Source organism: Corvus kubaryi, unplaced genomic scaffold (genome assembly GCF_017639235.1).
Source record: "Corvus kubaryi isolate FWS band 111438036 unplaced genomic scaffold, C.kubaryi_AGA036_p1.0 split1-37296, whole genome shotgun sequence".
In the NCBI taxonomy this organism is placed as follows: Eukaryota; Metazoa; Chordata; class Aves; order Passeriformes; family Corvidae; genus Corvus; species Corvus kubaryi.
This window is the reverse complement of record NW_024582075.1, coordinates 7,570,968-7,593,756: the sequence shown is the minus strand read 5'-3', so window position 1 is coordinate 7,593,756 and position 22,789 is coordinate 7,570,968. Positions and strand designations below refer to the sequence as shown.

The 22,789-nt window shown below is 38.3% G+C and overlaps 1 protein-coding gene across 7 annotated transcripts in view; it reads right to left on the bottom strand.

Annotated features, from left to right (window-relative positions):
• The window catches only part of FAM172A (family with sequence similarity 172 member A), a 265,833-nt gene that overhangs the window by 236,053 nt on the left and 6,991 nt on the right, over window positions 1-22,789 (bottom strand). For 3 of the 7 annotated variants that reach the window (XM_042013173.1, XM_042013178.1, XM_042013179.1), the window contains 5 exons: window positions 10,751-10,870; window positions 7,612-7,730; window positions 5,939-6,069; window positions 5,095-5,220; window positions 1,780-1,881 (listed from right to left, as the gene is read on the bottom strand). In XM_042013173.1, the coding sequence (XP_041869107.1) occupies window positions 1,780-1,881; window positions 5,095-5,152 (160 nt within the window). In that variant the 5' untranslated portion in view covers window positions 5,153-5,220; window positions 5,939-6,069; window positions 7,612-7,730; window positions 10,751-10,870. Of the gene's footprint in view, window positions 1-1,779; window positions 1,882-5,094; window positions 5,221-5,938; window positions 6,070-7,611; window positions 7,731-10,750; window positions 10,871-22,789 lie in introns of those variants that run through there. The other 4 variants (XM_042013175.1, XM_042013176.1, XM_042013174.1 and 1 more) reach the window with 3 other exon arrangements.

Here is a 22,789-nt window from a genome sequence, read left to right as displayed (position 1 = left end):
CCTATCAGACAAAACACAACTTATGATCTCAGAGCATTACAAAACTGCATTGCATCAGTGAAACATTAAAAACAGAGATATGTGCAAGTAAACCTTGAATGCTGAAATGTCTGCATGATGAAACAAAGGTTTGTCTGCAATGTTTCCTCTTGAATAGAAGAAAATTGCTTGGTTCATGTATTTTCAAAACATTTACACTTTGATTCCTGATGCTTTAAATAAAATATTTGAGATCTGATATCCATAATAGTTGTGCTTATCTGCTGATTTAACTTTTTTCCAGACCTGCCTTTCCTCATGTACTAGACACCAAGGAAGTATTTTTCCACAGTTTCCTATCCCATCGTCCTTCTCACATTTTTCATCATAACTTTACTTTCAGATGCTCCTTCTCAGATACATACTCTTCAAATACGCCATTCAACAGTACATGAACTGGCTCTCACCACAAGTAACAAATATCTGCTATATTTTTCCTTTGGCTTTCTGGAACCCCTGCCTTCTTCAGATTTAAATAATCTGATAAAAAACTTCTGTACTTTTCCACCATAAAAAGAAGCATGATTATGACATAAAAGTACATGACTGAACATTTGAATTAAATGTACAAAAGCAAAATGGTGACTTTTTTGCTTTGCTGACCTATAGTATATGAATAGGTTTTCCTCCACTCTATGGAAATCACTCGGGCTGTGAGGTTAGTAATGGAATATTCAGTAACATAATTCATTCCCCAAAATTCAAATTTCAGCCCTTTTTATCAACCACATATGAACCATTAACTCTGAAGTCAGTAAGGAAGACAGTAGACACTGTGCAGATCTAAAAATAAGGAGCTGAAAAGTGACAGAGCTGAACTCCTTCCATCAAAGAAAGAGCATCACTTTCATGACACTTTTAGTCTCTAAGTACCTTCCTGTGAAAGCCATCAGGGTATTAAAAAGCTAAGTGTTGCATAAATGACTATCATTTAAAGGAAAGCTCTTTTTTTTTTCCCTTAAAAGTGGAAGATGTAAAACAGGCAGATTTAGAAACTAAAGTTCCTCTGTTCACAGAGCAGGTACTGCAAAGAAGTAGAATTGTAAACATTCCCATTTGTCCTACAGGTTTTAAACAATCTTGAAAGAGTCACTTCCTGCAGTTTGGTATTACTTTAGCTCAGAGGCTCATTTCTCACCTGCATTTTAAAATATATGCACTGGAAATTATAAATACTAAGTCATTTAACACACAGACTGAGCTAGCTGGAAGTACTTGGTTGTAGTCATCACACACTTGGCTGCAATGAAAAATTGCACCAGAAGACAGTCTATCACATTCCTTATCCTTCCATCAACATACATAGGTGTTTTTCTGATAGTATTAATGGAATAGTTGGGACAAATTATTATCTGACAAACAACTTCTTTTGTAGCTATAAAAATGGATCAGTAAATAAAACATTCCTTAAATGAGTGACCAATCTTTAATTTTGATTTTTAAATGCTACAGAAACTACTTTCAGAATTTTTGTATCAACACTTCTGTAACAGAAAACAGTCATAAAGTAGGCCCAGTACAACTCCATAACGTTGTATGAAATGAGGGATTTTTGTGATAATTTTATGAAATAAAAAACATTTTATTAAGATTTATAAGTCTACCAGCACTAAAGTTTGAAATTTTATTCTTAACAGGAAAGTATGAAATTTTAATAGGGACTTACGAGGTATAATTCAATTTCTGATAACCCCTCAACATTATTCTAAATATAATCTTTACAAAGCACATGTGACTTACTTTCATTAAAAAGGTACTCAAATCCTTCCAAAGTATCAGGAAATTCAAGTGGCGGCTCATCTTTTTTCATTAGTTCATCCAAGTCTATTCTAGACAATAAATCTAAAAAAGGAAAAGAAAAAATTATATAATGCATGCTGTGTCTTTTTTATTTCCCTTCTAACACTGACAAAGTATGTTTGTTGAGATTTGTAGATCTTATGGGCAGAAGAATATCCCAATATTACTAAACACAGGACATTGTTACAGGAATTCCTGTTCAAGATCAAAAAGCTGGACATCATTGCCCATATACATACTCATTTATTTATTTATTTACCAACCTATTTGTCTCTATGTTGATCAAAAAATGTCCAGACAAGTCACCAAAGACATAGTAATTTGTTTCAATGATTCATTACCTCAGTGTTAGAAAATAAGTCTCTGGTAGGCATCATGGTTTTAACACAAAGTTATCATAGCTTCAGTATCAAATCACTGATAGAGTCTTGACTGCCTTCTTGAGTTTAGATTACCTGATGCACATAATCTCACTAGCATTTACCAGCTGTGACCACACCAGTCCTTAGCCTTTCCTTTGATACCCAAACAGACTGTTAGACCTGAATCCTTTTCTCAACCACCTCCTTTAATAGCTATCATGGTAGAGAAAACTCCCATTTGTTTCATAGCAGGCCATGGCATACACATCCTTTACACATCAGGACTCTATGGCCTGGTACAACCTGCAGTCACTAATGCAAGTACACTAAAATTAGCATAATCTACATTCTTTACCCTATATTCAAGGATTTACATTTAACCAGAGGCAAGCTTATGGGGACATCTTTACAACTACATGTAACTTTCAAACAATTACTGCATACACAGGTAATAGTGTACAATGACCTCTCCTCATTGCCTATCACCCACACAATCCTTCTAAATATGCTATGCTTCTACATATTTTCTGATTATTAATGTTAAAAAAATCAAGAAACAATTCAGCAGGATTTCACCAAAATATTTTTTCCTACTTCTTCGTAGACGAAATTGAAGACCATACAAACTTTCTGTTCAGGAGTGCTAACTGACTGAGTGCTGACTTTGAACTATTATTGTTTCATAAATGAAGATACCATGTATTGCTAAGAAAATACATCAAGTGCTCTAAGTATATTGATTTTTACCTTTATTATTATCCAACATTGTAGCTCAAAGAAAATAAAACAGTTTGAAAATACTGATTTTCTTTAAGTTTGGTTTGGCATTAACTATGCTTCCATCTTTATTAAAACAATTATTTTTTATTTTCTACCACTATTTTTGCTTGGTCTTGTTGCCAGTAGGCTACCACATTACCTAGGCTAAGGACTGACACAATTAAACCTTCGAAATTTCTACTGTTTAAAAGGTACTGAAGATTATCTTCAACGTTCTTGAGGGTGCCTTGATCTGCTCTTCTACAGCTCTTCAAGTTCACTTGACATTTATTCCAGCATCCATGACTGGTGCCAGCTCATCCTTCTGAGTGATTCCACTGGGCAAAGCTGGAGGATCAAAAGCCATCTGGTATGGTTGCTGAAATACAACATCTTTCCAACAAGTATTATGGTTTCTGAGTATTTCTGTGGTATCTAAATGTCTACTTAACACAAGATATTGACTAGGCGATTTCTAAATCTGGCTTTCCCAGCCACAGCTCACTTTTACATCATTTTTGTTTAACAGCAAGTCCCATGAAATTCAATTCATGAAAGAAATCATGTGTTTGTTCTTGTGTACTGTCCTTTGAAAGTCCTGCAGGAGCTCCTTAGGTTCTCAACCAAATGATATGGAAAAAGAAAAGAATTTTGTCATAGAAGTCTTTCACAACGGTATGTAAAAAGCGTGTCCTTTCTTTCTCTGTACTTTGACAAAATCAAGGTGGCAGTCTTTAGCACATCTTTCTCTCCTCAACAAAGAGACTCCAGTCACACCACACCCCTTGAATTTAATTTCACTCGAGTTTCCTTACTTTCTTACTGTAATCTATTTGGAGATCTATTCATACAAAAGTGTCACTTACTATACAACAAAATATCAATCTCCTGATTATCAAGGACCATAGTATATGAAGTACATTATGCTTACAGTATGTATAGCTTGTCATGATTTACAGTTTTCATCAGTCTCTAAAGAAGACTGCACCTGTTCTGAGCTGCAACCACTGACACGGCCACTTTCTTCTTGCGCAACTTTTCAAGTTAAAATTATCTAAAGTGTCTTACAACTTTGAGATTCTTTCAAAATCTGATCCACAACTCTCACCTAAGGTCTTGGACTTTCCAACTCAATTTGAGACAGTTCAACAGAGCTGAAAACTGAGTGATCTACAGGAGACCTTCTATAGCTCAATGGGAAATAACTCAATCACATCAATGACACTAATCCTTAATGAAAATCAAACTAATGCTGAGTATAAAATGGGACTTTTACTTCCAAACCTGAACTATAACTTCCTCAAAATATGCTAATTGAACAGAATTGGCATGAAGTTTGATAAAAGCACTACACAGGTTTTCACCAAACATGTCAAAAAAACTCACAACTGAAGAAACACCATCTATCATCATATGCAACAGAACACCACTTTCTAATAATGCTTTGATAGAAACCCAGGATGTACACTGCAGTGGCAAGCTATGTTATTTTTTCTCCTCTGAAAGACAATTTAGAATACAACTGTGTGATGCAAGCACTTTAAACCAACATTTGGTTAGCTTACTTGTAGGTCTAACCAAGTTCGTGTACTTCCAAAACCGAAAGCCATTATCTAAAACATGTCATTTATGTTATTTTTTTTCCCCTAAGTCATTTAGATCAGTTTATTTTTTAAAATATACAATACAAACAGAACTTTATGAAACCAATATGGAAGTCACATCCTGAAAGCCTTTTTCCTTTTAGCATTCTAGTCCAAGAGATTTTTAAAAGCTGCAATATGGTTGCATAATTATAAAGCAAAAGTGTCACACAAATTAAATGAAAACTGCTGCAAACTAAGAACACAAAAGCACCAGTCAACTTTCTCAAACAACAATTATAAAATTTTTTAAAACAATTAATAGTTTATTCTGTTACTCCTTACCACAGACCATTTTGTTTTATACCGTGTAATGAAAATACTGATAAATGGGCACACCTTAGACAATAAGCATTAGCTCAGGTGGACTAAGAGTCTCTTCTGGTATTGTAATTTCCAAGCTCTAACTCATAGCTATATCATATTATTTTCCTTTCCTTAACAATCATTTCTGAAATGTCAATACATGCAAAAAAGGCAAAAAGACATACCCTTTAATGCAGTGGTCTTCTCTTTTTCATCTGGGCCTCCTTGCTGGAGCTGAGCCATAATTTACCCGAACTATCAACAGATTTTGAAATACTGAGGTAAATGTAGATTAATATTCAAAGGACAATCTGAAAAAGAACAAGAGGTGGAAATTAATAAATTTACTGAGTTCTCCTTCAATCACTCTCATCTGCTACTGTTTACACCACCACCAAAAAACCAAAAAAATACTAAGTATTATAAACCCGAAGTCTGACCAAGTTTGGTTAAAGATTCAAGTTCACAAGAATGAACAATACCTGTTCCTAATCCTAAAAGGACTTCTATCTAATCAATACAACTTCTTTTGTGATCAGCATCAGTAAACAATAAGCCTTTTAGAGAAGTGCAACACCTGCAAGTCCAAAATACAAGATACAACAAAAAACAAACTACAACCAACAGAACTTCCACAACCTTTATGTATTTTCTTCATCAGTTAACGCCACTTTGTTGTCCTTACTATACTATTTAGTTTTGTTTTAGTAAGACTACATGAAGCACACAATTTTAAACCACTATGACTTCCACAATACATTATCGGTATTGAAATGTGTAAAGTACAGAACAAATCTCACTGTATTCAAGATGAGACTTTACAAACAAAATCTATTTCAAGTTTCTCCTACTGCACAGAAGGCAACCCAGACATTCAAATCCACAGCCTCTTTCATCTTGGTCTGACACCAAGGGAGTGAACTACCAAATCACAATTGCTTCTTCCTACTCAATAAAAAGACTTCTGTGCATTGAATTCTTTTTCCCTTAATCTTTTTTTGGTTCTTTGTTTTATCTGTCAGTCATTACCAACTTGTTTTATTCTTCTCTCTCATACACTTCTTCATTGATGAGCTTGCTTGAACTCTTGTCTCTGATGCAATTTGTCAAAACAGTAACAGGATTCACCGACTGTACTACTGGCTCCCTAACACTTAGATCTGCAAGAAAGAACCCCAAAATGATTTCTTTTAAGTAACAGCAGTTCATTGTATAGACAGCAGAAAAACCCCCCAAATTTAGCATAATAAAGACTACTTTTCTATTCTACACAGAGAAAACCTATTAAACATTTTCTTGTATATTAAGGAGTAATACAGCAATTTTAACCCTGTTAGTTATTAACTAAAGAGCGGGTTTGAGGGATTGTGATTTGGTTTTTTAAACTTGGGAGTCTAGAAAGTCCAATATCCATTTTACAAGTTGGAACTTTGACACCTTCCTTTGTAAAGGCTGTTCAGACAAAGTTGATGGGAAACGGCAATACATTACAAAACTCTTTTAAAGATGCAACTCCACAAGGAAAGCTCTGTTTATATTGTGTACTTTGTAAATTATGACATGATTCAGTTAAAATGTGCATCTTTTGGCTAACACTTTAGTCACGTTACCACTCATAACAAAAGCAATCACAAAAAATAACAGCAAAACCACTGAGGTTTTTTGTGCATTTTCTAGTATATAATGTTGTCAATGTAAATATTAAAGTGACTCAAATGTTGATTCACAGACATGGATGGTATTAAATATCTTCCTCATATGCTTCGAAACAGTCCGTTGACAAAAGACTACCAAATACAAAGTCTTGTCCATCTTGTTTGTACATTTGCAGCACAAACCCATGTATATTCTACTAAAGCATATAGAAAACAAAGTAATTTCAGTTAAAATTATTAGAAGTGGTAAAAAATTACAACGGTAGTGTTTTGTGATAGCCCGAATTAAAATTATTCTAGTCATATGAAATTGTGCAGTTCTCCCCACATAGTATTTGAAAATTCTTAATATGGCATAAGCTAATGCAGTTAACAAAATACACACACATCCTCAAGACTTGTTGTTAGCCAAGGGAAGAAACATAAAATCTATCTGAACAGATTTACTTTGGAAAATGAGACCCCATCCCCTGATCAAATAAAGCAATGCAGGGACCAGGAATCCTTGCCATTCTTGTCTGTACCATGGATACCCTTCTTCTTCCTTTAACAGATGAAGACCCTGCCACTGAGTAGGTAACAGTTCAACTGCAAAGCTAAAAGCACCAAAATAAATAAAGCCAAATTTAGCTTTGAGAGAGAGAATTTACAGTTCTTTTTGACAAAGTAAAAAACTATTACAGCAGCCACTGGAGGGAGGACTTGATATCATAATGAGGATGGAACAAGCACACAGTATATTATGCATTGTTTCTGTGAATACATGATTTTTTGGAATACCTCACTGATACTTGCTTAATTGAAAAAGAGAAGAAATTACGTGAGAGGGTTGGATTTCTATTCTTTGACGGAGAGGTGCCAAATCCACTACTGATGGTACAAAAATGAACAGTAGAAAATCATGAAGCTCTCTGAAGGGTTGCATATAGGCAAAGCAGGAACTGCAGTTTATTTCAGGTATTAATTTCAAACCCCAGTGATCTTCAACTGCATATACTGACCACATAATTCCTGAATGCCATCAAGTTTCTTGTAATAAATACTGACTTTAAATGTGTCATTCTGTACAATTACTTAGATGAGTCTTTTGAAAACACCTCTGTGGTTTTTTTGTATTAAGCTACATTCGGCAAGCATACTTCCTTAAACACAAGTTACTATTTCACCTGAAAAAACAGTTACAGCAATAAGATTATGTACATTTATTTGTATGTACCTTGCTTATGCATGCAAACTTAAGAATTCTGACACAAAGTATCTTATACATATTCTGTACCTCTTTAACTCCATTCCCAGCAATACCTAAAATAATTTGACACAGAAATATTCTGGTTTCATGATTTCATATGAGACGACAAGGCTGCATTTTCATTATACGCCTGCTTATGTAATTACAGAACTGGTGGACTCACAAACAAACAGTCAATAAATCGATTTTTTAAAAAAATGCACACATAAGAGAATATACACATATTTCATGTTGTTGCCTGTAAAGTGGTACTGGAAGTTTGGACTGCAGATCTTGTGATGGCATAACAGTCCTATTTCTTAAATTGAACTAGACACCATATCATACCCACACATATGGCACACATAGAGAGATTTCAACATACTTAAAATACTCTTCATTGTGCAAATCAATACAGAAGTGTGACAAAAAACCGCAATATATTACAGCAAATATAAATTAGCAATACCTGAAGCTAAGCCAATATTACAAATATTCTAAATAAAGGCTATAAATTATTGTAGTGTTAACAACAAGAAAGAAATAAGAAGAAAACACACAAGTATCTCCAAACAGCACAAATCCTTCAAGCTTATCTGGACACAATCTGAAGAGGTGTCACCAGAATGCTGCTTTGTATTGCACTCCTTTATTTAGGATATAACGGAAGGAGAATCTTGCTCTTTGTAAACTGACATCCCAAGTAAGCTAGGAACTAGTATAGGTTTGATTTGTGAAGTGTGGCTGATGACTGATTAAAGACCCAATTTTTCTTCAAAGAAATGGCTGGGTGACAGTTTGCATTGAGTTCCTTGTAAGTATTGGCTCAACAAAGCAAAAAAAGGCAATAATTTAATCTTAGCAGTATTTTCTGTCTGATTAGATTTTCTCTTTTCCTGCTTTTAGGGCGCTACAGACGGCATCTGCATCAATTCAGGTTGTACTTCACTCTCCCTCATTTAAACGACCATATTTTCAAGTGCTTATTGGTTTGCCCAACTTCAGCTCTGAAAGGCAATTATTTCCAGTCTGCTTTAGATGAAACTGTTTTGAAAATGTCTACCTCTAGTATAAGAAGGCTCAGAAATACATCTTGTGCTCAGTTCTGATGATGTTAATGTACAGCATCTCCACGTTAGAGATCAGAAATTTAGGATCAGAGGATCAACTTAGTAGTGTGTGCTTCTTGCTATCAATTACCCTGAAAGCCTGCTCCAATCTGCTGAAGTCAAAATGGCTTTTGTCACACATTTAACATAGACTAAGACTTATCAGAATTTCCAGAAAATTTACCTAGTTGCCCAGATCATGCTCCATACTGATGCAAAAGGCAGAGGAAAGATGCACAGGAAGGGGATTAATAATGCTAGAAGGGCAGGATCTGTAACCACTTAGAATACAAAGAAACTTGGCAATGATCCTGAAGTCCCTTAAGCTCAGTAGATCTTTGTACTCTACCAAATGGTGGTAGAACGTGCTGATGAAGTACATGACTGTAGTCAGCACTAAAGTCTGAGATATTTGCACAGCAACCACCTGCCAGTTTTATTTACCCCATAAGTTCAAATAGCAGATGACTAGGATCCATGCGCATTAGCAATATATGTCAGCAACTCAGTTATTTACAAAAAGCAGAGTCAACACAATTCCACACATTGAGATCTTAATTGTTTCAGTTTAACTTCCCTGAAATGCTAGAAATTACCTTCATAAAGATATCCGTATTAACACGGGCAAAAACCTGTTGGAACCCTGGGTTTAGAGAATTTAGGTTGTGGGATATAATAATATATAAATATGTGTAACAATATGGAGGATTTGGGGTGTGGATTTGTTCTTCTTCTTTTCTCCTTCTCCTTCACAAATCTGGATGTTCTGGTATTGGGTCAAAAAACCCACAGTACTGATCATGAATAGTTAGTTATTGGATTATAAGTAAAAATAAATTCCTTGGAATTCCATAATAGGGTGATTTGGACCTTAAAAGGCCTTGAAAGTTAGAACTCACGGCCATTTTCCACCTTGTTAACTAAGAGGCACATCCCATGCAGCTGTGTTATAGATAAGAAAATAATAAACATCAATTAGAAGAAAAGCCTGCGTTTCAATCCGAACTCTGAGTAAAAGAACTTGTGATTCAGAGGCAAAACAAAAATAGAGAAATAGACAAAAACCCATGTCAAAATAGCAGAAGAAGAGGCAGTACAACCTCAACATAGCCTCTGTGAAGTTTACAGTATGATGGTGTATCAACCAAACACGAGGTTCAAAATGGTCGTCTGCAGTAGCAACAGCTTTCAGTACTCGTGCTGGTTTTCTCTGGGATAAAGCCAGTTTTCTTTGTAGTAGAAATTGTAGGATAGTAGCTTGTATGGGACTAGGGTTTGGATTTGTGCTGAAAACAGCATCAATAACACTGCTGAGCAGCATTGACACAGCACCAAGAGCTTTCCTGTTTTCATGTGCTGCCAGGCCAACAGGCAGGCTATGGGTGCATAAGAAGCTGGGATGGGACACAGCCAGGACAGCTGAACCCAACCAACCAGACGATGACACACTCAGCAAAAAAACTTGAAAAAGAAGAAACGGGGAACGTGTGGAATGACGGTGTTTGCTTTCCCAAGTTACCATTACACGTGATGAAGCTGTGCTTTCATGGAGATGGCTGAATATCTGCAATTCCTTATTTTGCTTTACTGGTGTGCATAGCTTTTTTTTTGCTTGTCCTATAAACTGTCTTTATCTCAACCCATGAGTTTTCTCACTTTTACCCTTCGAGTTCTTTCCCCCATCCACTGTTTGGAGCGTGAGTGGCTGGAGGAAGGACTTGGCTGCCTATTGTATTGTTTGTTATGGCTAATCCGTAACACCACAAAATACAGTACTTTCTTAAATACACAAAATATCAATAATTAGGTGGGCAGGACCCTACTTGTGTTGAGGTAGACAGATAGTTACCTAATGAATCAGGCCATCAGCTCTGGAGACAGAAAAAGTGATCCTGCAGTGAAGGCAGGAGAATGCTGCCCAGAGAATTCTGTTCAGAGAAGGAATTTGCAGGTGACAATTCCCAAATGCCTGAAAAATAAAATGGTTTCAGATAATCTCTTTTTGTGTATTTCTCATTTTCTAGGCATTCAGCCTGCCTGATTTCCTTCAATGCTCAGAACTATGGATAACTGGATTCCTGCTTTACGAACTTCAAAGAACCTTCTTTAGCTTTCTCAATCTCAGCACCTGAGATGAATGTACTGATGACCAGGACATTAATTTCAACATACCTTCACCATCACCTTCCTCTAAACGGTCAGAGAAAATCCTTCACAAACAGCAGATGCTAGGGAAAATCCAAGGAATTAATGTTTACGGAGAACTAACACCCCATAATTGAAGCGCCAGGAAAAGTCCACGTAAAATGTAATAATGCTATAATTAGTGGATGATTTACTTTCCATTACTTCATGGGCCTGTATCGCAGTTGATGAGGACAGAAAAAAAAATATTGAGGCAATAAAATTATTTGGAAAACAGTTGTGTGAAATGCTACTTATTTACAGAATCAGATTTTCCAAGCAGTGTACAGTACAAGGATTTATGAGGACTTGGTATGACATTACTTCATAACATAGCTGTGATAGTTTATAAAAAAACTTGGTTTGGATGAGATTAAGATGCTTGTACTTTGTATTGTTGGTTTTAACGGGATTTTGACTTGAAAGATGGAGAGGTGAAGACTGACTCTCAATAGCCTCTTCTCTGCACATACTAAGTAGTTACAGGACAAAACCAGGTTTTTTGGTTTTCTTTTTGAAACTTCATCTTCTCTCAAGCAATCCCATGAGTCAGCTGGCAGAGAAAAATGCCTCTGAACAGAGAAAAACTCGAAGATTATTAGAAGAGTCTTCTCTTACGAGAGACACCAAAGTAATTTTCCAGAGTGACACAGAAGAAAGAGCGAGAAAGTGGGAAACTCCAGGGAAATGGTTTCTGCTTAGGCTACCATCAAAAGCTGCTAAAAAACCCTAGACATATGCCTATGTGCCTAGTACTTTAAAATCCCTTTTCCCCCTCTCTCCTCCTTTGCTCTTTAGTTACAACATGACTTTATGAAGGACTGTCTGCCATTAACTGAAGACTCCTGAAAAGAACACATACAAATCAGATGGAAATGCAGTGAATCCAGGTCTGTAGCCCAGATCCTTATGAACAGCAAGGCATTTCTGATTCTACTCCAGACTCTGTGCTGAGCAGGTGCACAAAAGGAGACTAAAGAAAGGTAAGAGGTGCATTCAGTTTTCTACAGCACACCTGTTTCCTCCAACATCTTCTGGAAACTGCACACGCAAATATATATCACCACCTCACTTGACTACCCTGCATCGAATGCAAATACTGCAGATGACACAAAAAGATACAGATGGATGCTAAGCAGAATCAAATCACACACAACTGAAAGGAGCATGCAGGGCTACTGAAGACGACAGTTCATTGTCAGGTTACCTTATTTCAGAATCAGACTAAAGAGCCCAAATTCCCAAAGTGTACCTACCTCTTATTTGTAGCAATGTCTGCCTCAAGAGATCTGCCTTACAGCTCCTCCCACAGCTTTTCTTCCTGTAGAACATTTGCTTCTTCAATGTTTATAACTTCTCCAAGGTTTACTGATACACTATCTCAACTGTCTTTGCTCTGCCCTCTGCCTGAGAGGCATGTGTTATATGACCAGGTGAACCAAGTACTGCTTAATTTCAACTATCTGGCAAGCAAAGCAATAGCCCTGTGAAACACCTGCAGTCCACAGATTTTCTTCTGCTGGATTTTCATAAAGCAGCACTACAACATACCTCTATACATATATTATATATAATGTGAATAATATAAAGGCATTATTTCTTTTATCTCAATATTTAAATAAATTTGGTATTTTAATTCTGACTGCATCAAACTTGCATTTTTAGGTTTTTTTTCCACATCAGTACATCTTTTATTTTCTTTCATGCAACAATAAAAAGAACAAAAATTAAAAAAGCAATGCAAGTAAATTTTACTTTCTTTACTGTAAAAAAATATTCCATCAAGTGTCTGTCAGTAATTGTAATCACACTTCTTTATACAGTTTGCTACTGCCTAATCTACAACCTTGCTATCTCTGCCCAGAGCCAAGCCTGACAAAGAGCTGTAACCACAGCATTGTAAGAGTAGCTCAGGCTGGAAAAAATCTTGGGAAATTACCTGGTCTCCAACCTTCTCTTGGACCTTATTTCACTAGGTTTTAACAGGGCCTTTGATCAGGTAAGCTATGGTGCTGCCAACATGAGCCTTAAATATTTCCAGTGAGGGAGATTTCCCCATGCTTTTCAGAAACTTACTCCAGTGTTTAGTTATTTCTAACAGATTTTTTTCCTATACTGAGATGAAATTTCTGCTCTCACTGTGCACCTTTGAGCAGAAAACAACTTCTCCTTCACCACTATCTTCTATGTACTGGATGACTGCTGAAACCTCTCCAAGCCATCTCTCTCCACTGAGGTGCTGGAACGTGTCCACAGAAAGGCAATGAAGCTGGTGTCAGAGACTTAAATATTATATTTTATGACTTAAACATTTTCTTAAAGGACTTTTAAAACTGTGTTACAAAAGCTGCAGGGAAGACTCCCACACCCTGAATGGGGCCCTGACTGAGGCCTTACACTGCTCGCTGATGAAGATAAGATAAAGTAACAGCTCAGGGCTGGGGACATTTCACAAAGCACAGGCTTAACACCTCCAAGGTGGAGACCTCAGCCCCAGGGCCATCAGCTGCCAGGCTCGCACAGACCTTTGCACCAAAGGGGTGGAGGGAGGAGAGGCTTTGGGTATCTGGGAAAAGCCTCTGGTCAGAGGCACAGTGACTGCCCGTCCTCCACTGTGCAGAGCCCAGCTGAGGGGTCCTCACCAGGGGGGGTGTGGGAGGGGGGAAGCTTATCCACAGCAGAAGGGGTGACATGGCCCATCCCAGGGGCCCCCCTCAAAGGGGTGCCCAGACCCTGCACCAGAGCCCCAGAGATGATACAACAGACCCGCAGTGTTGCAAGGGACAGTGTCAAGCTGGCCCCTGCAGGGGAGACATGTGGGCGTTCCCACTTGGCCCAAAGTGTATACTAATCCACGGAGTTCTGCTCCCTTCGGCATGTGGCAGCGTGTAGCAGTGTGGCCACGGTGGCAACGGGGGACCCTCACCACCAGCAGACCAGATGGAGGGGAGCAACGAGACGTCATTGGGACCCTCGGATGGGTGATATGCTTCCACCTAATCCCTGTCACCTCTCCCTGTCCCCCCAGCCCCCCCACGCACACTTCTTTTTCTTTCTTTTCTCTTCCCTTCTCTTTGCCTCTTTTACTATTAAATAAAATACATGCTTTTTTGGCATCAACATCTAACCTCGTTTGGTTTTAATCTCATTTCTGGGGATATTTTGAACCTTCTAAGTTCTTTTCGGTTTATGCTCAGAGACTTAGTTTGCTTTGCTTTTCTGGGTTTAAACCGGATCGTAACAGCTCGTGATGGGTCTGGAGCACAAGCATTATGAGCATTGGCTGAGGGAGCTGGGGGTGTTTAGTCTGGAGAAAAGAAGGCTTGGGAGGACCTTCTTGCTTTCTACAACAAAGTGGGGGTTGGTCTTTTCTCAAAAATAACAAGAGAAAATGGCCTCAAGATGCACAAAGGGAAGTTTAGATCAGATATTTGAAAAATTTCTGCTCTGAAAAGGTTGTCAAGCACTGAAACAGGCTGCCAGGGGTAGTGGTAGAATCACCATCCCTGGAGATATTTACAAGATGTGTGGATGTGGCACTTAGGAACATCATTTTTGGGGGGACTTGGGTTAACAGTTGAACTCGAAGATGTCTTTTCCAACCTAAACAATTTCCTTGAACTTTTCTTCAAATGTTGAGTTCTCTAACATGCTAACCATCCTTCTAACATACAAATCATCCTGGTGGCCAACTGCTGGACCATCTCCAATTTTTCATCAGTATCTCTCTTGAAATCAGGGGACAAACCAGACACAGCACCCTAGTACTCCTCTTACCAATACAAGAGAATCGGTTTGACCTCATTGCCACAAGGGCACACTGTTCAGCTTGCCATCCAGCAGCAGCCCCAGCTCCTATTAAGCAGATCATCCCAGCCAGTCATACAACAGTCTACCTGCTGTTTGGGAATTATGCCATTGTCACTGCACAACTTTACAAGTATCTTTGTTAAACTTTATGCAATTCCTCCTGGCCTAGTCTTCCATTCTACATGACGGATTACTGGTGTCCACAAATACAGATGATTATTATGACAATGAATCTGGCCATTTCATTTGCACCTTTGATTTGAAAGCCAGAAGGAAAAAATGTGGAACAAGTGCTCTTGTTTTATTCTCAATCCTTTTGCCATACATACTCATAGCTTTTACTTGCCACGCTATAAAGCAAAATCCTTCAAAAAATTAAATTCTACTTGTTTGATGGACTACTTCAATGAGTCTGAATAGATGTATCTATAAGACTGATTTAGCCTCAAGCCTAAACACTGTCATAGCAGTAACAACTCAAAGACATGGGCTAAAGAAACTTCCATCATTCTAAACCAGCATTGTTTGTCCATTTTGTTGAAAGCACTGCATTTCCTACCAGTTTGTAGGAATCCCTACTAAGGGGAAAAACTGTTAAATTTTTGTAGGTGCAGAATGTGTGATTGAGCAGAGATCAGCCAAGTAATGCCAAACTCAAAGGTGAATATAAAAGCAGGAGGAGAAGGACACAGGGAGATGCAACCTAGTTTGACAAAAAAAATCACTATAAATACCTGATTTTTTCTTGGAAGGTTCAGAGTTTCAGGCAGAGAGTCTCTCAAAATCAACCATTTCCTCTTAAACAGAGGCCTTTTATTTTCTTCAGGTTCCAGTCTCTAAGACCAGTAGCTCCTGTTACTGTAAGAACTACAGCAGTTCTTACAGAAAGGCATCTACGGCAAAATTCAAGTTATTAAGAGCTAAAGAATCCATCAGTTGCTGTGATGTCTGAAAGGCTACTCACTGTCCTTTGTACTTTATTTCCAGTTTGAATTTGGCTTCAGGCTTCAGTCACTAATTATTGCAACACTTTGTAGGTTAAGTTTTGTCTCTATTTTTCCCTTACATGATTAGACACCACAACCAAGTCCTATCTTTCTTCTGGTAAACTAAACAAGCTTAACGGAGTTTCTTTCCATGAAATTTTGATTCTAACCCAAAGTAATTTTTTTCCAGTTTCTCTGTTCCATTCAATTTTTAAAATGCCCATTGATTGCTGTTAAACACAACTTAGTGATCTGAATAGTGTGGTAGCTAAAAAATGTAATGGCTACAACAGTGTTTATAGATAAACAAACTGTAATTACAGGAAAAGGGCACACAATCCATTAAAATTATTTTACCTCCATGTCACCTTATGATCAGACAGATAATGTCTAACCTTAAAAAGTCATGAACAATACACATGTTTTACTAAGGACTGTCTATGTTAAAATTCTTTACATCAACCTCTACATCAGCTGATCATATTGATTCCCAAGACAAAAATTGATACTGGAAAAGCAGAAATATATTAACAGTGTGCTGCATGGGAAAAATATAAACCAGCATCAGCTCCACTGAGCACAACAGACTCCTGAAAGGCATGTTACAGGCAATATAAACATTTTCTCAAACAACCGACAATTTTCCAAATATATGCTGAAATAGCACTACCTTTAAAATATCATTGTGTAAACAAGAATTCTTTATCTCTGTAACTAAATGAATGCTGTACTGAGCATTATACAGTCACATTAGCAGTATACACACAGGACAAAATGAATCTTCAAAGAGAAGTACTAAATCAACTACCAAGAACAGTTAGAGCAAGCAAAAAATTCTACAAGCACCCACACAATAATGTAGCTAGTCCTCTAATATTTTACATTTTTAACCTACTTCAAAGTGAAAGTTGAAGAAATATTTCAGTTACAACAGCTTAAAAACGTGACATCGTCCAAAGAATGGTTTGTCCAAAATTCCTTGTGCTGGAGAAAGAGATAACCAAAAACTTTCAGACTCACCATGTTTTGTTACTAAATTTTACTGTATAAAAGAAGGGGGAAGGTAGATGGAAAATCATTTGACAGGAAACAACCCTACACCAAACAGCAACAAAACCCCAGATCTTGTGAATAAAAGATCAGCAGTGCTAGACAAAATATGTGCTTCCTTGATGCACATGAAATTTAGCAGACTTTGTACAAATTTGGAAGGTGGATCAAAAAATCTGATGAAGATGAAAAAAAAAATGGAGAAAGGGACAGGAGACAGAACATTGGCCTTGGAGACAATCAAAACTAGTAAAACCCAAAAATGTAAGCAGAGTGGAGAATTATTTGAACTTAAGTCTCAAGTGCTTTAAAACCAAGTCCAGTATAGCACAGACATAGTACTTTTATATTTCTGGTAAACCACATCTTAACTAGCCATTTGTTTAATTACCACGAGGATAAGGTACAAACTAAATGGAAAGCAACTGCCAATTTATGTTGATATGTAAAAATTACTCAGCTTCAAAATATTCCTCAATCTTGCAAGCATCAGCTGGAGCAAATTTCTCCCCTCCAATGAATACACCTTTTCTATTACTGTCTCTGAAACTTCACAAAACATAATATTATTTCAAGCTAACACAACTTGGAAAGGGAAAAATCCAAAATTTTTAAAAAGTAGGAAATATTTTCTAGACTATGTATCTAGACTATATATAATGTTTCCCAACAGTTTAAAATGAGACCTAAAGAAACAAAGCAGTGAAAATCCTTTCAATTACATTCTGCTTTAGGAAAAGCATTGCCTGTAGGTTGAGGGACATGATCCTTTTCCTCCACTCTGCACTGCTGAAACACATCTGGAATGCTGTGATGGTTGCAGACGCTCCGGTACAACACAAACACAGCCATACTGGTGTGAGGCCAGCAAAGGGCTACAAAAATGTAACAGCTTGGAGCATCTGATATCTGAGCAGAGGCTAAGAGAGATGGGACTAGTCAGCAGGGAGAAAAGTCAGGGTGGGATGGGAGGAGTCTAATCAGTATCTATTAAATGCCAGAGGGGACAAAAGATCACTGAGCCAGTCTTCCCATTGTTGTCCAGTGAGAAGGCAATATACAATGGGCACAAACTGGACATTTAAACATAAAGAAAAACTTCCTTACCCTAATGGGACTCAAACACTGGAGCAGGCACCCAGACAAGTGTCAGAGACTGAAATACTATAGTTTATGGCTTAAACATTTTTATGAAGGATTTTTGTCCATTAGAACTGCGTAGTGAAGCTGCATCAACAGAGCTGCACTGAAGATCACTGCACCCGGAATGGGTCCCCTGGGCTGAGGCCTTGGACTGTAAGTAACTTTAAGAAAAAAATGTCACTATTTTCAGGTCTGGGCTGGGGGAGAAGAAACTTCCACAGGAGGACCAAGCCCAGCAGCTGTCTTATTTACTGAAACCAGGTTTGTACAGACATCCCCCACTCCACCAGAGAGTGGAGGAAGAGTGTTTCAGGTGCATGGTGAAAAGTCTCTGGTCAGAGGCAACAAACAAACACCCATTCTCCATTACTCAAACTGGTTCAGCCAGGAAAGCCACATCTACAGGACATTCATGTGAGGGGCAGCCGAGGGAGTGTCATGGTCCATTTAAAGGGCCCCTGAACCGTACCCCAGACCCTGCACCAGAGCACTATACTTGATGCAAAATGATACAAATGATCCACAGTCTTGCAAAGGACAGTGTCAAACTTGCCCCCTCAGAGGGGAGATACCTGGGCATTCCCACCTGGCCCAAACCTTTATTAATCCATTGGATTCTATGCTTTTTCAGCAGGGGACCCTGACCACCTAGAAGACCGGAGGATCAACAAGACATCATTAAGATCCACAGAGGGGGGATATGTTTCTACTTACTGTGCCTCTGTCACTCTTCCTGTCCCCCCATCCCCCACCTCTTTTTCTATTTCTTTCTTTCTCTTTGCCTCTCCTACAGCTAAATAAAATATATCAATTTTTTGGTACCAACATTTAGCCTCATTTGGTTCTAGTCTTGTTTCGAGGAATATTCGAACCTTCATGATTCTATTTGTAATCCACAGAGAGCTCACACTGCTCCTCTGTGCTTAGAGTGGATCAGAAAAAGAGGTTACAGAATCTCTGTCTGTAGGTGCTGGGTGTGGGTTCGGCAATCACGTTGGGCGTCGGACTGCGGGAGCTTGGGGTGGTTCGGACGGTCGGGACGGACGGAGACGAGAGATCTCTATAGTCAGATCTTGGAACATGGGGTTTATTGCAAAGGGCGTGGGTATAGGGGCACTGCTTAGAGCTGCAGCTGGCAGCTCTGAGCAGGCCCAAGAGAGCAAGAGAGTGAGCGGGTAAGTAAAGAGGGAGAGAGAGCGAAAGGAATGAGAGTGAAGAAGAAGTGATAAGAGTGTGTAAGAGTGTCTGAAGTCCTGGTTACAATACAATAAATCATCTTCTGTACTGAATATTCTAATTGTCACTAACCAATCTAATACAAGATACAAATCCTATAGCATTTACATACAGCCTATAAGAGTTCTTATATTACCATAGAGTGTTACATCTTAACTTCTAAAAACTACTCTTTGGACCCCTTCTGCTGAGCTAGTAGGGTCTGCTCTGACCCTTGGACCTGCCTGCAATCAAAGGGTATTGTTCAATCAAGAGGGGATTACCTTCAGTCGGCCATACCATTGTTTTCCAGTTGTTCAGTAACTAAGACTTGGTATTTCAAAAATGGCTTTCATTTCGATGTCACCTGTAGTTTTCATATTCCCAAAATCTTTTGTCAGGCAATCATATTTATAAGACTTTCCTGTTTCATCTTCCCCAACATCTGTCCTTGGAGATACTCAAAACTTACACTGCCACAAGTAATCAGCTCTAGCTAATCCTTCTCTGAGCACTGGGATGGACTAGACTATTTCCAGTGGTCCCTGCCAATGTCAACAACTCTACCATTCTGTGAAGATAAGAAAAAGCAAAAGTGCACACCAAATGAATATACAGAAAGTGTGTGTGTGTGTGTGTGTATACCTCCATTTACAAGTTAGTCACCTCCCACAGCAGCAATGACCAGCAATGATCATAACAAGGGATGTGAGAATCATTAACAGCAGTGTCTGGCTGAGCAAGAATTAAGAGCTCATGGTCTCAGGGGTCTCAGTTTTGTGTTCTCGGGAATTCCTTTCTGATTTGAGTTAATTTGCATAAAAAAGCCAAAATTTCTCATAACGAAAATGTCAAAACCCTCAGGGCCACAGCCATGACAAATTTGTGAAGGCTGACGATATGTGATATTATTCATTCTATTGGCAACCACTCAAAATTCTAAGTGTACTAAAATACCTTCAAGCTGGTTAAAATCACTCTGCAGATGAATAAAATCTTATATACTATCATGTTTCCATAGATGATAGCATAGGCTTAGTATTTGTGCCTTCCTTACCAAAAGACCCACTACCAAAACAATGCCAAGTCCACAAGTATCAGGGAATACCAAAATGAAGACTGCCTGCACAAAAAATGTTCAGCACCTGTGCACTGAAGTCCAGTCGCATACAAAAAACAAAGTGAATAAAGAGGAAAGAAGTGATCTCTACTCCTGACTACTTCTCTAAGGTAGCGTCATTTTTATCTAACTTTCTGTCCAACACAGTCTTGGCAAGCTCCTTTAGGCACCACCCTGACCCACTGTGAACATCCACGGGTTGCAGGGATACAGCCTTGACCAGCAGCAGGTCCATCTCAGAGTTGGCTGGCACTGGGTCTACCGGACATGTGGGAAGCTTCTAGCAGCTTCTCACAAAAGCCACACCTGCAGACCCCTGCTACTAAAACCTTGCCACACAAACCCAACACAGAACGCATGCATAATCATATCTAATTTTTTTTTCCACTGCACTTCTGCCTTTGTCAGTGCACTGAATGAAGGTGCTGACTTAATAAGGAGACACTCAGTATTTTGTCTAACCTTCCTCTTGAGTTTTAAGTACAACACTCACGTTTCTCCCAACCCCAACTCCTCCTCTCCCATAAAGTGCCTTTCAACCATCCTATTTCTCTCACAAGCTCCCTGTTTTACTCGGCTTCACATTCCAGCCTGAGAGCTTCTAGTGCCACTCCATTCCTTCCCCAAGTTTTCATTTGTCTTTTCATTTCAAGAGCTTTCAGAGACACTGCCAACTCAACTCCTTGTTCCCAAGCTCCCTTTGTCCACACTGCTCCAGTCCCGTGGTTTCATTCATCCTGCCATTACAGAACGAGTATAGGAATGACAAAGCCAATCAAGCACTTTCCTCAGATCACTCTCCCTGTTGTCCACTAACACTGGACATCCTCACCACAGTCCTGTGGCAGAACAAGCAGTCAGTTGTTCTGTGGTGCTGGCAGGCATGCCCAAACAAGGAGAGCACAGCATGTCTTGTACAGGTAGAATCGCTGAGATTCTTACACACTGATAACTGAGGTTGATACCTGACGCAACAGTAGACTTTACCAAGTATCTTCTTTCTAATCCAAAACACCAAGGCACCGCAACACAGCACCATGTATATGGTAAGGTATACCTTGTACAAATCTATATATACCTTTGGAGGTCAACTAAGAGGTATTACCAGAATGTGCTGCTTAGGCACTTGTCAAGTTTTGAAGATGTGCAACAATGGTGATTCCATGACTTCTCTGGGCACCACTCCCATATTTGAGCACGTCCACAGTAAATTTTTTGGGGGAGGTATATCTACCATCATTTCCCATAAAGTAAAACATTAAAACCTATCTGCTGCCCTATACTGTTAAACGTAAATGCAATTTAGAACAACCAACCAAAGAAAAAATACTACATTATCTACACCATGCTCCTTTTCTAGAAAGTTAGATAGTTTAACATTCCCACAGAAATAAAGCTTTGTTACATTCCTGTTAGCAGCAATCTCTAAAGATCACACTTCTCTGGAATTTTCTAAACAATGTTCTTAAAAATGTTGCCTAGGGACATTACTGGGAAGGCAAAATCAGAGTTTCTCAAAATAAACACGCTACTAGCTTTGAAAAATTCAGTGTCTGAAACAAGCCAGGTAATAGTTTTATCTTTCATCTCAAGAAAATGCAGGCATGGGTTGACATCCTTAAGGAACTAGATTTCCCATCTCAGCATATTTCTATCCCTTCATTCCTCCTTCAACCAAATACCTCACACAGGCAAAAATTCAAGCTTCTGGGTTTTTTGGTGTAGTCCTCTCACAATTATTCCTTAGGGAGTTATCCTAATTTTTATGACTACTTAAATACTCACCAGAAAGAAAGACAAGGATAATAGAACTAATAGAACAAAGAATGAAAATATAAAAAAAAAAAAATCTTTAATTGCCCAGAGAATTATGTTGGAAAGATAATGAACAAGAACTTAGAGCTCTCCTGCAGGAATGTACATGCAACCTATTTGATGTTAGTGAAGTTGATGGGATGATTCACATGAATGTAATGCTACAATTCAAGAGATATAACCTATTTAGAAAGAGCAACAACAGAGAACAAATGGTACTGTGTGCCAAAAATGTCACTGTCTGTTTCTGAGTCACTGACAATAAAAAATCATGTCTTAATAAAGAAAGTACAAGTCAGGATACTAGCTGGGGTTTGCTACAGATACAAAATCTCACACAGCAAGGTGGTTAGGCACGTACTGCTTCTTGATGGAAATAAAAGTTTCATTATCACAGTGGACATAACACAGAGTGAAATAACCTGGAGCCTTCATGCTGCTATTATCAGAACATGCTTAAAGTTTCTAAAAATTGAGGACAATTTCTTATACTGAGAAATGTTAAATCCAAGCCAAGGGAATGCTATGTTCAACTTCATCCAGGCAGATAACAAGTACCCCACTG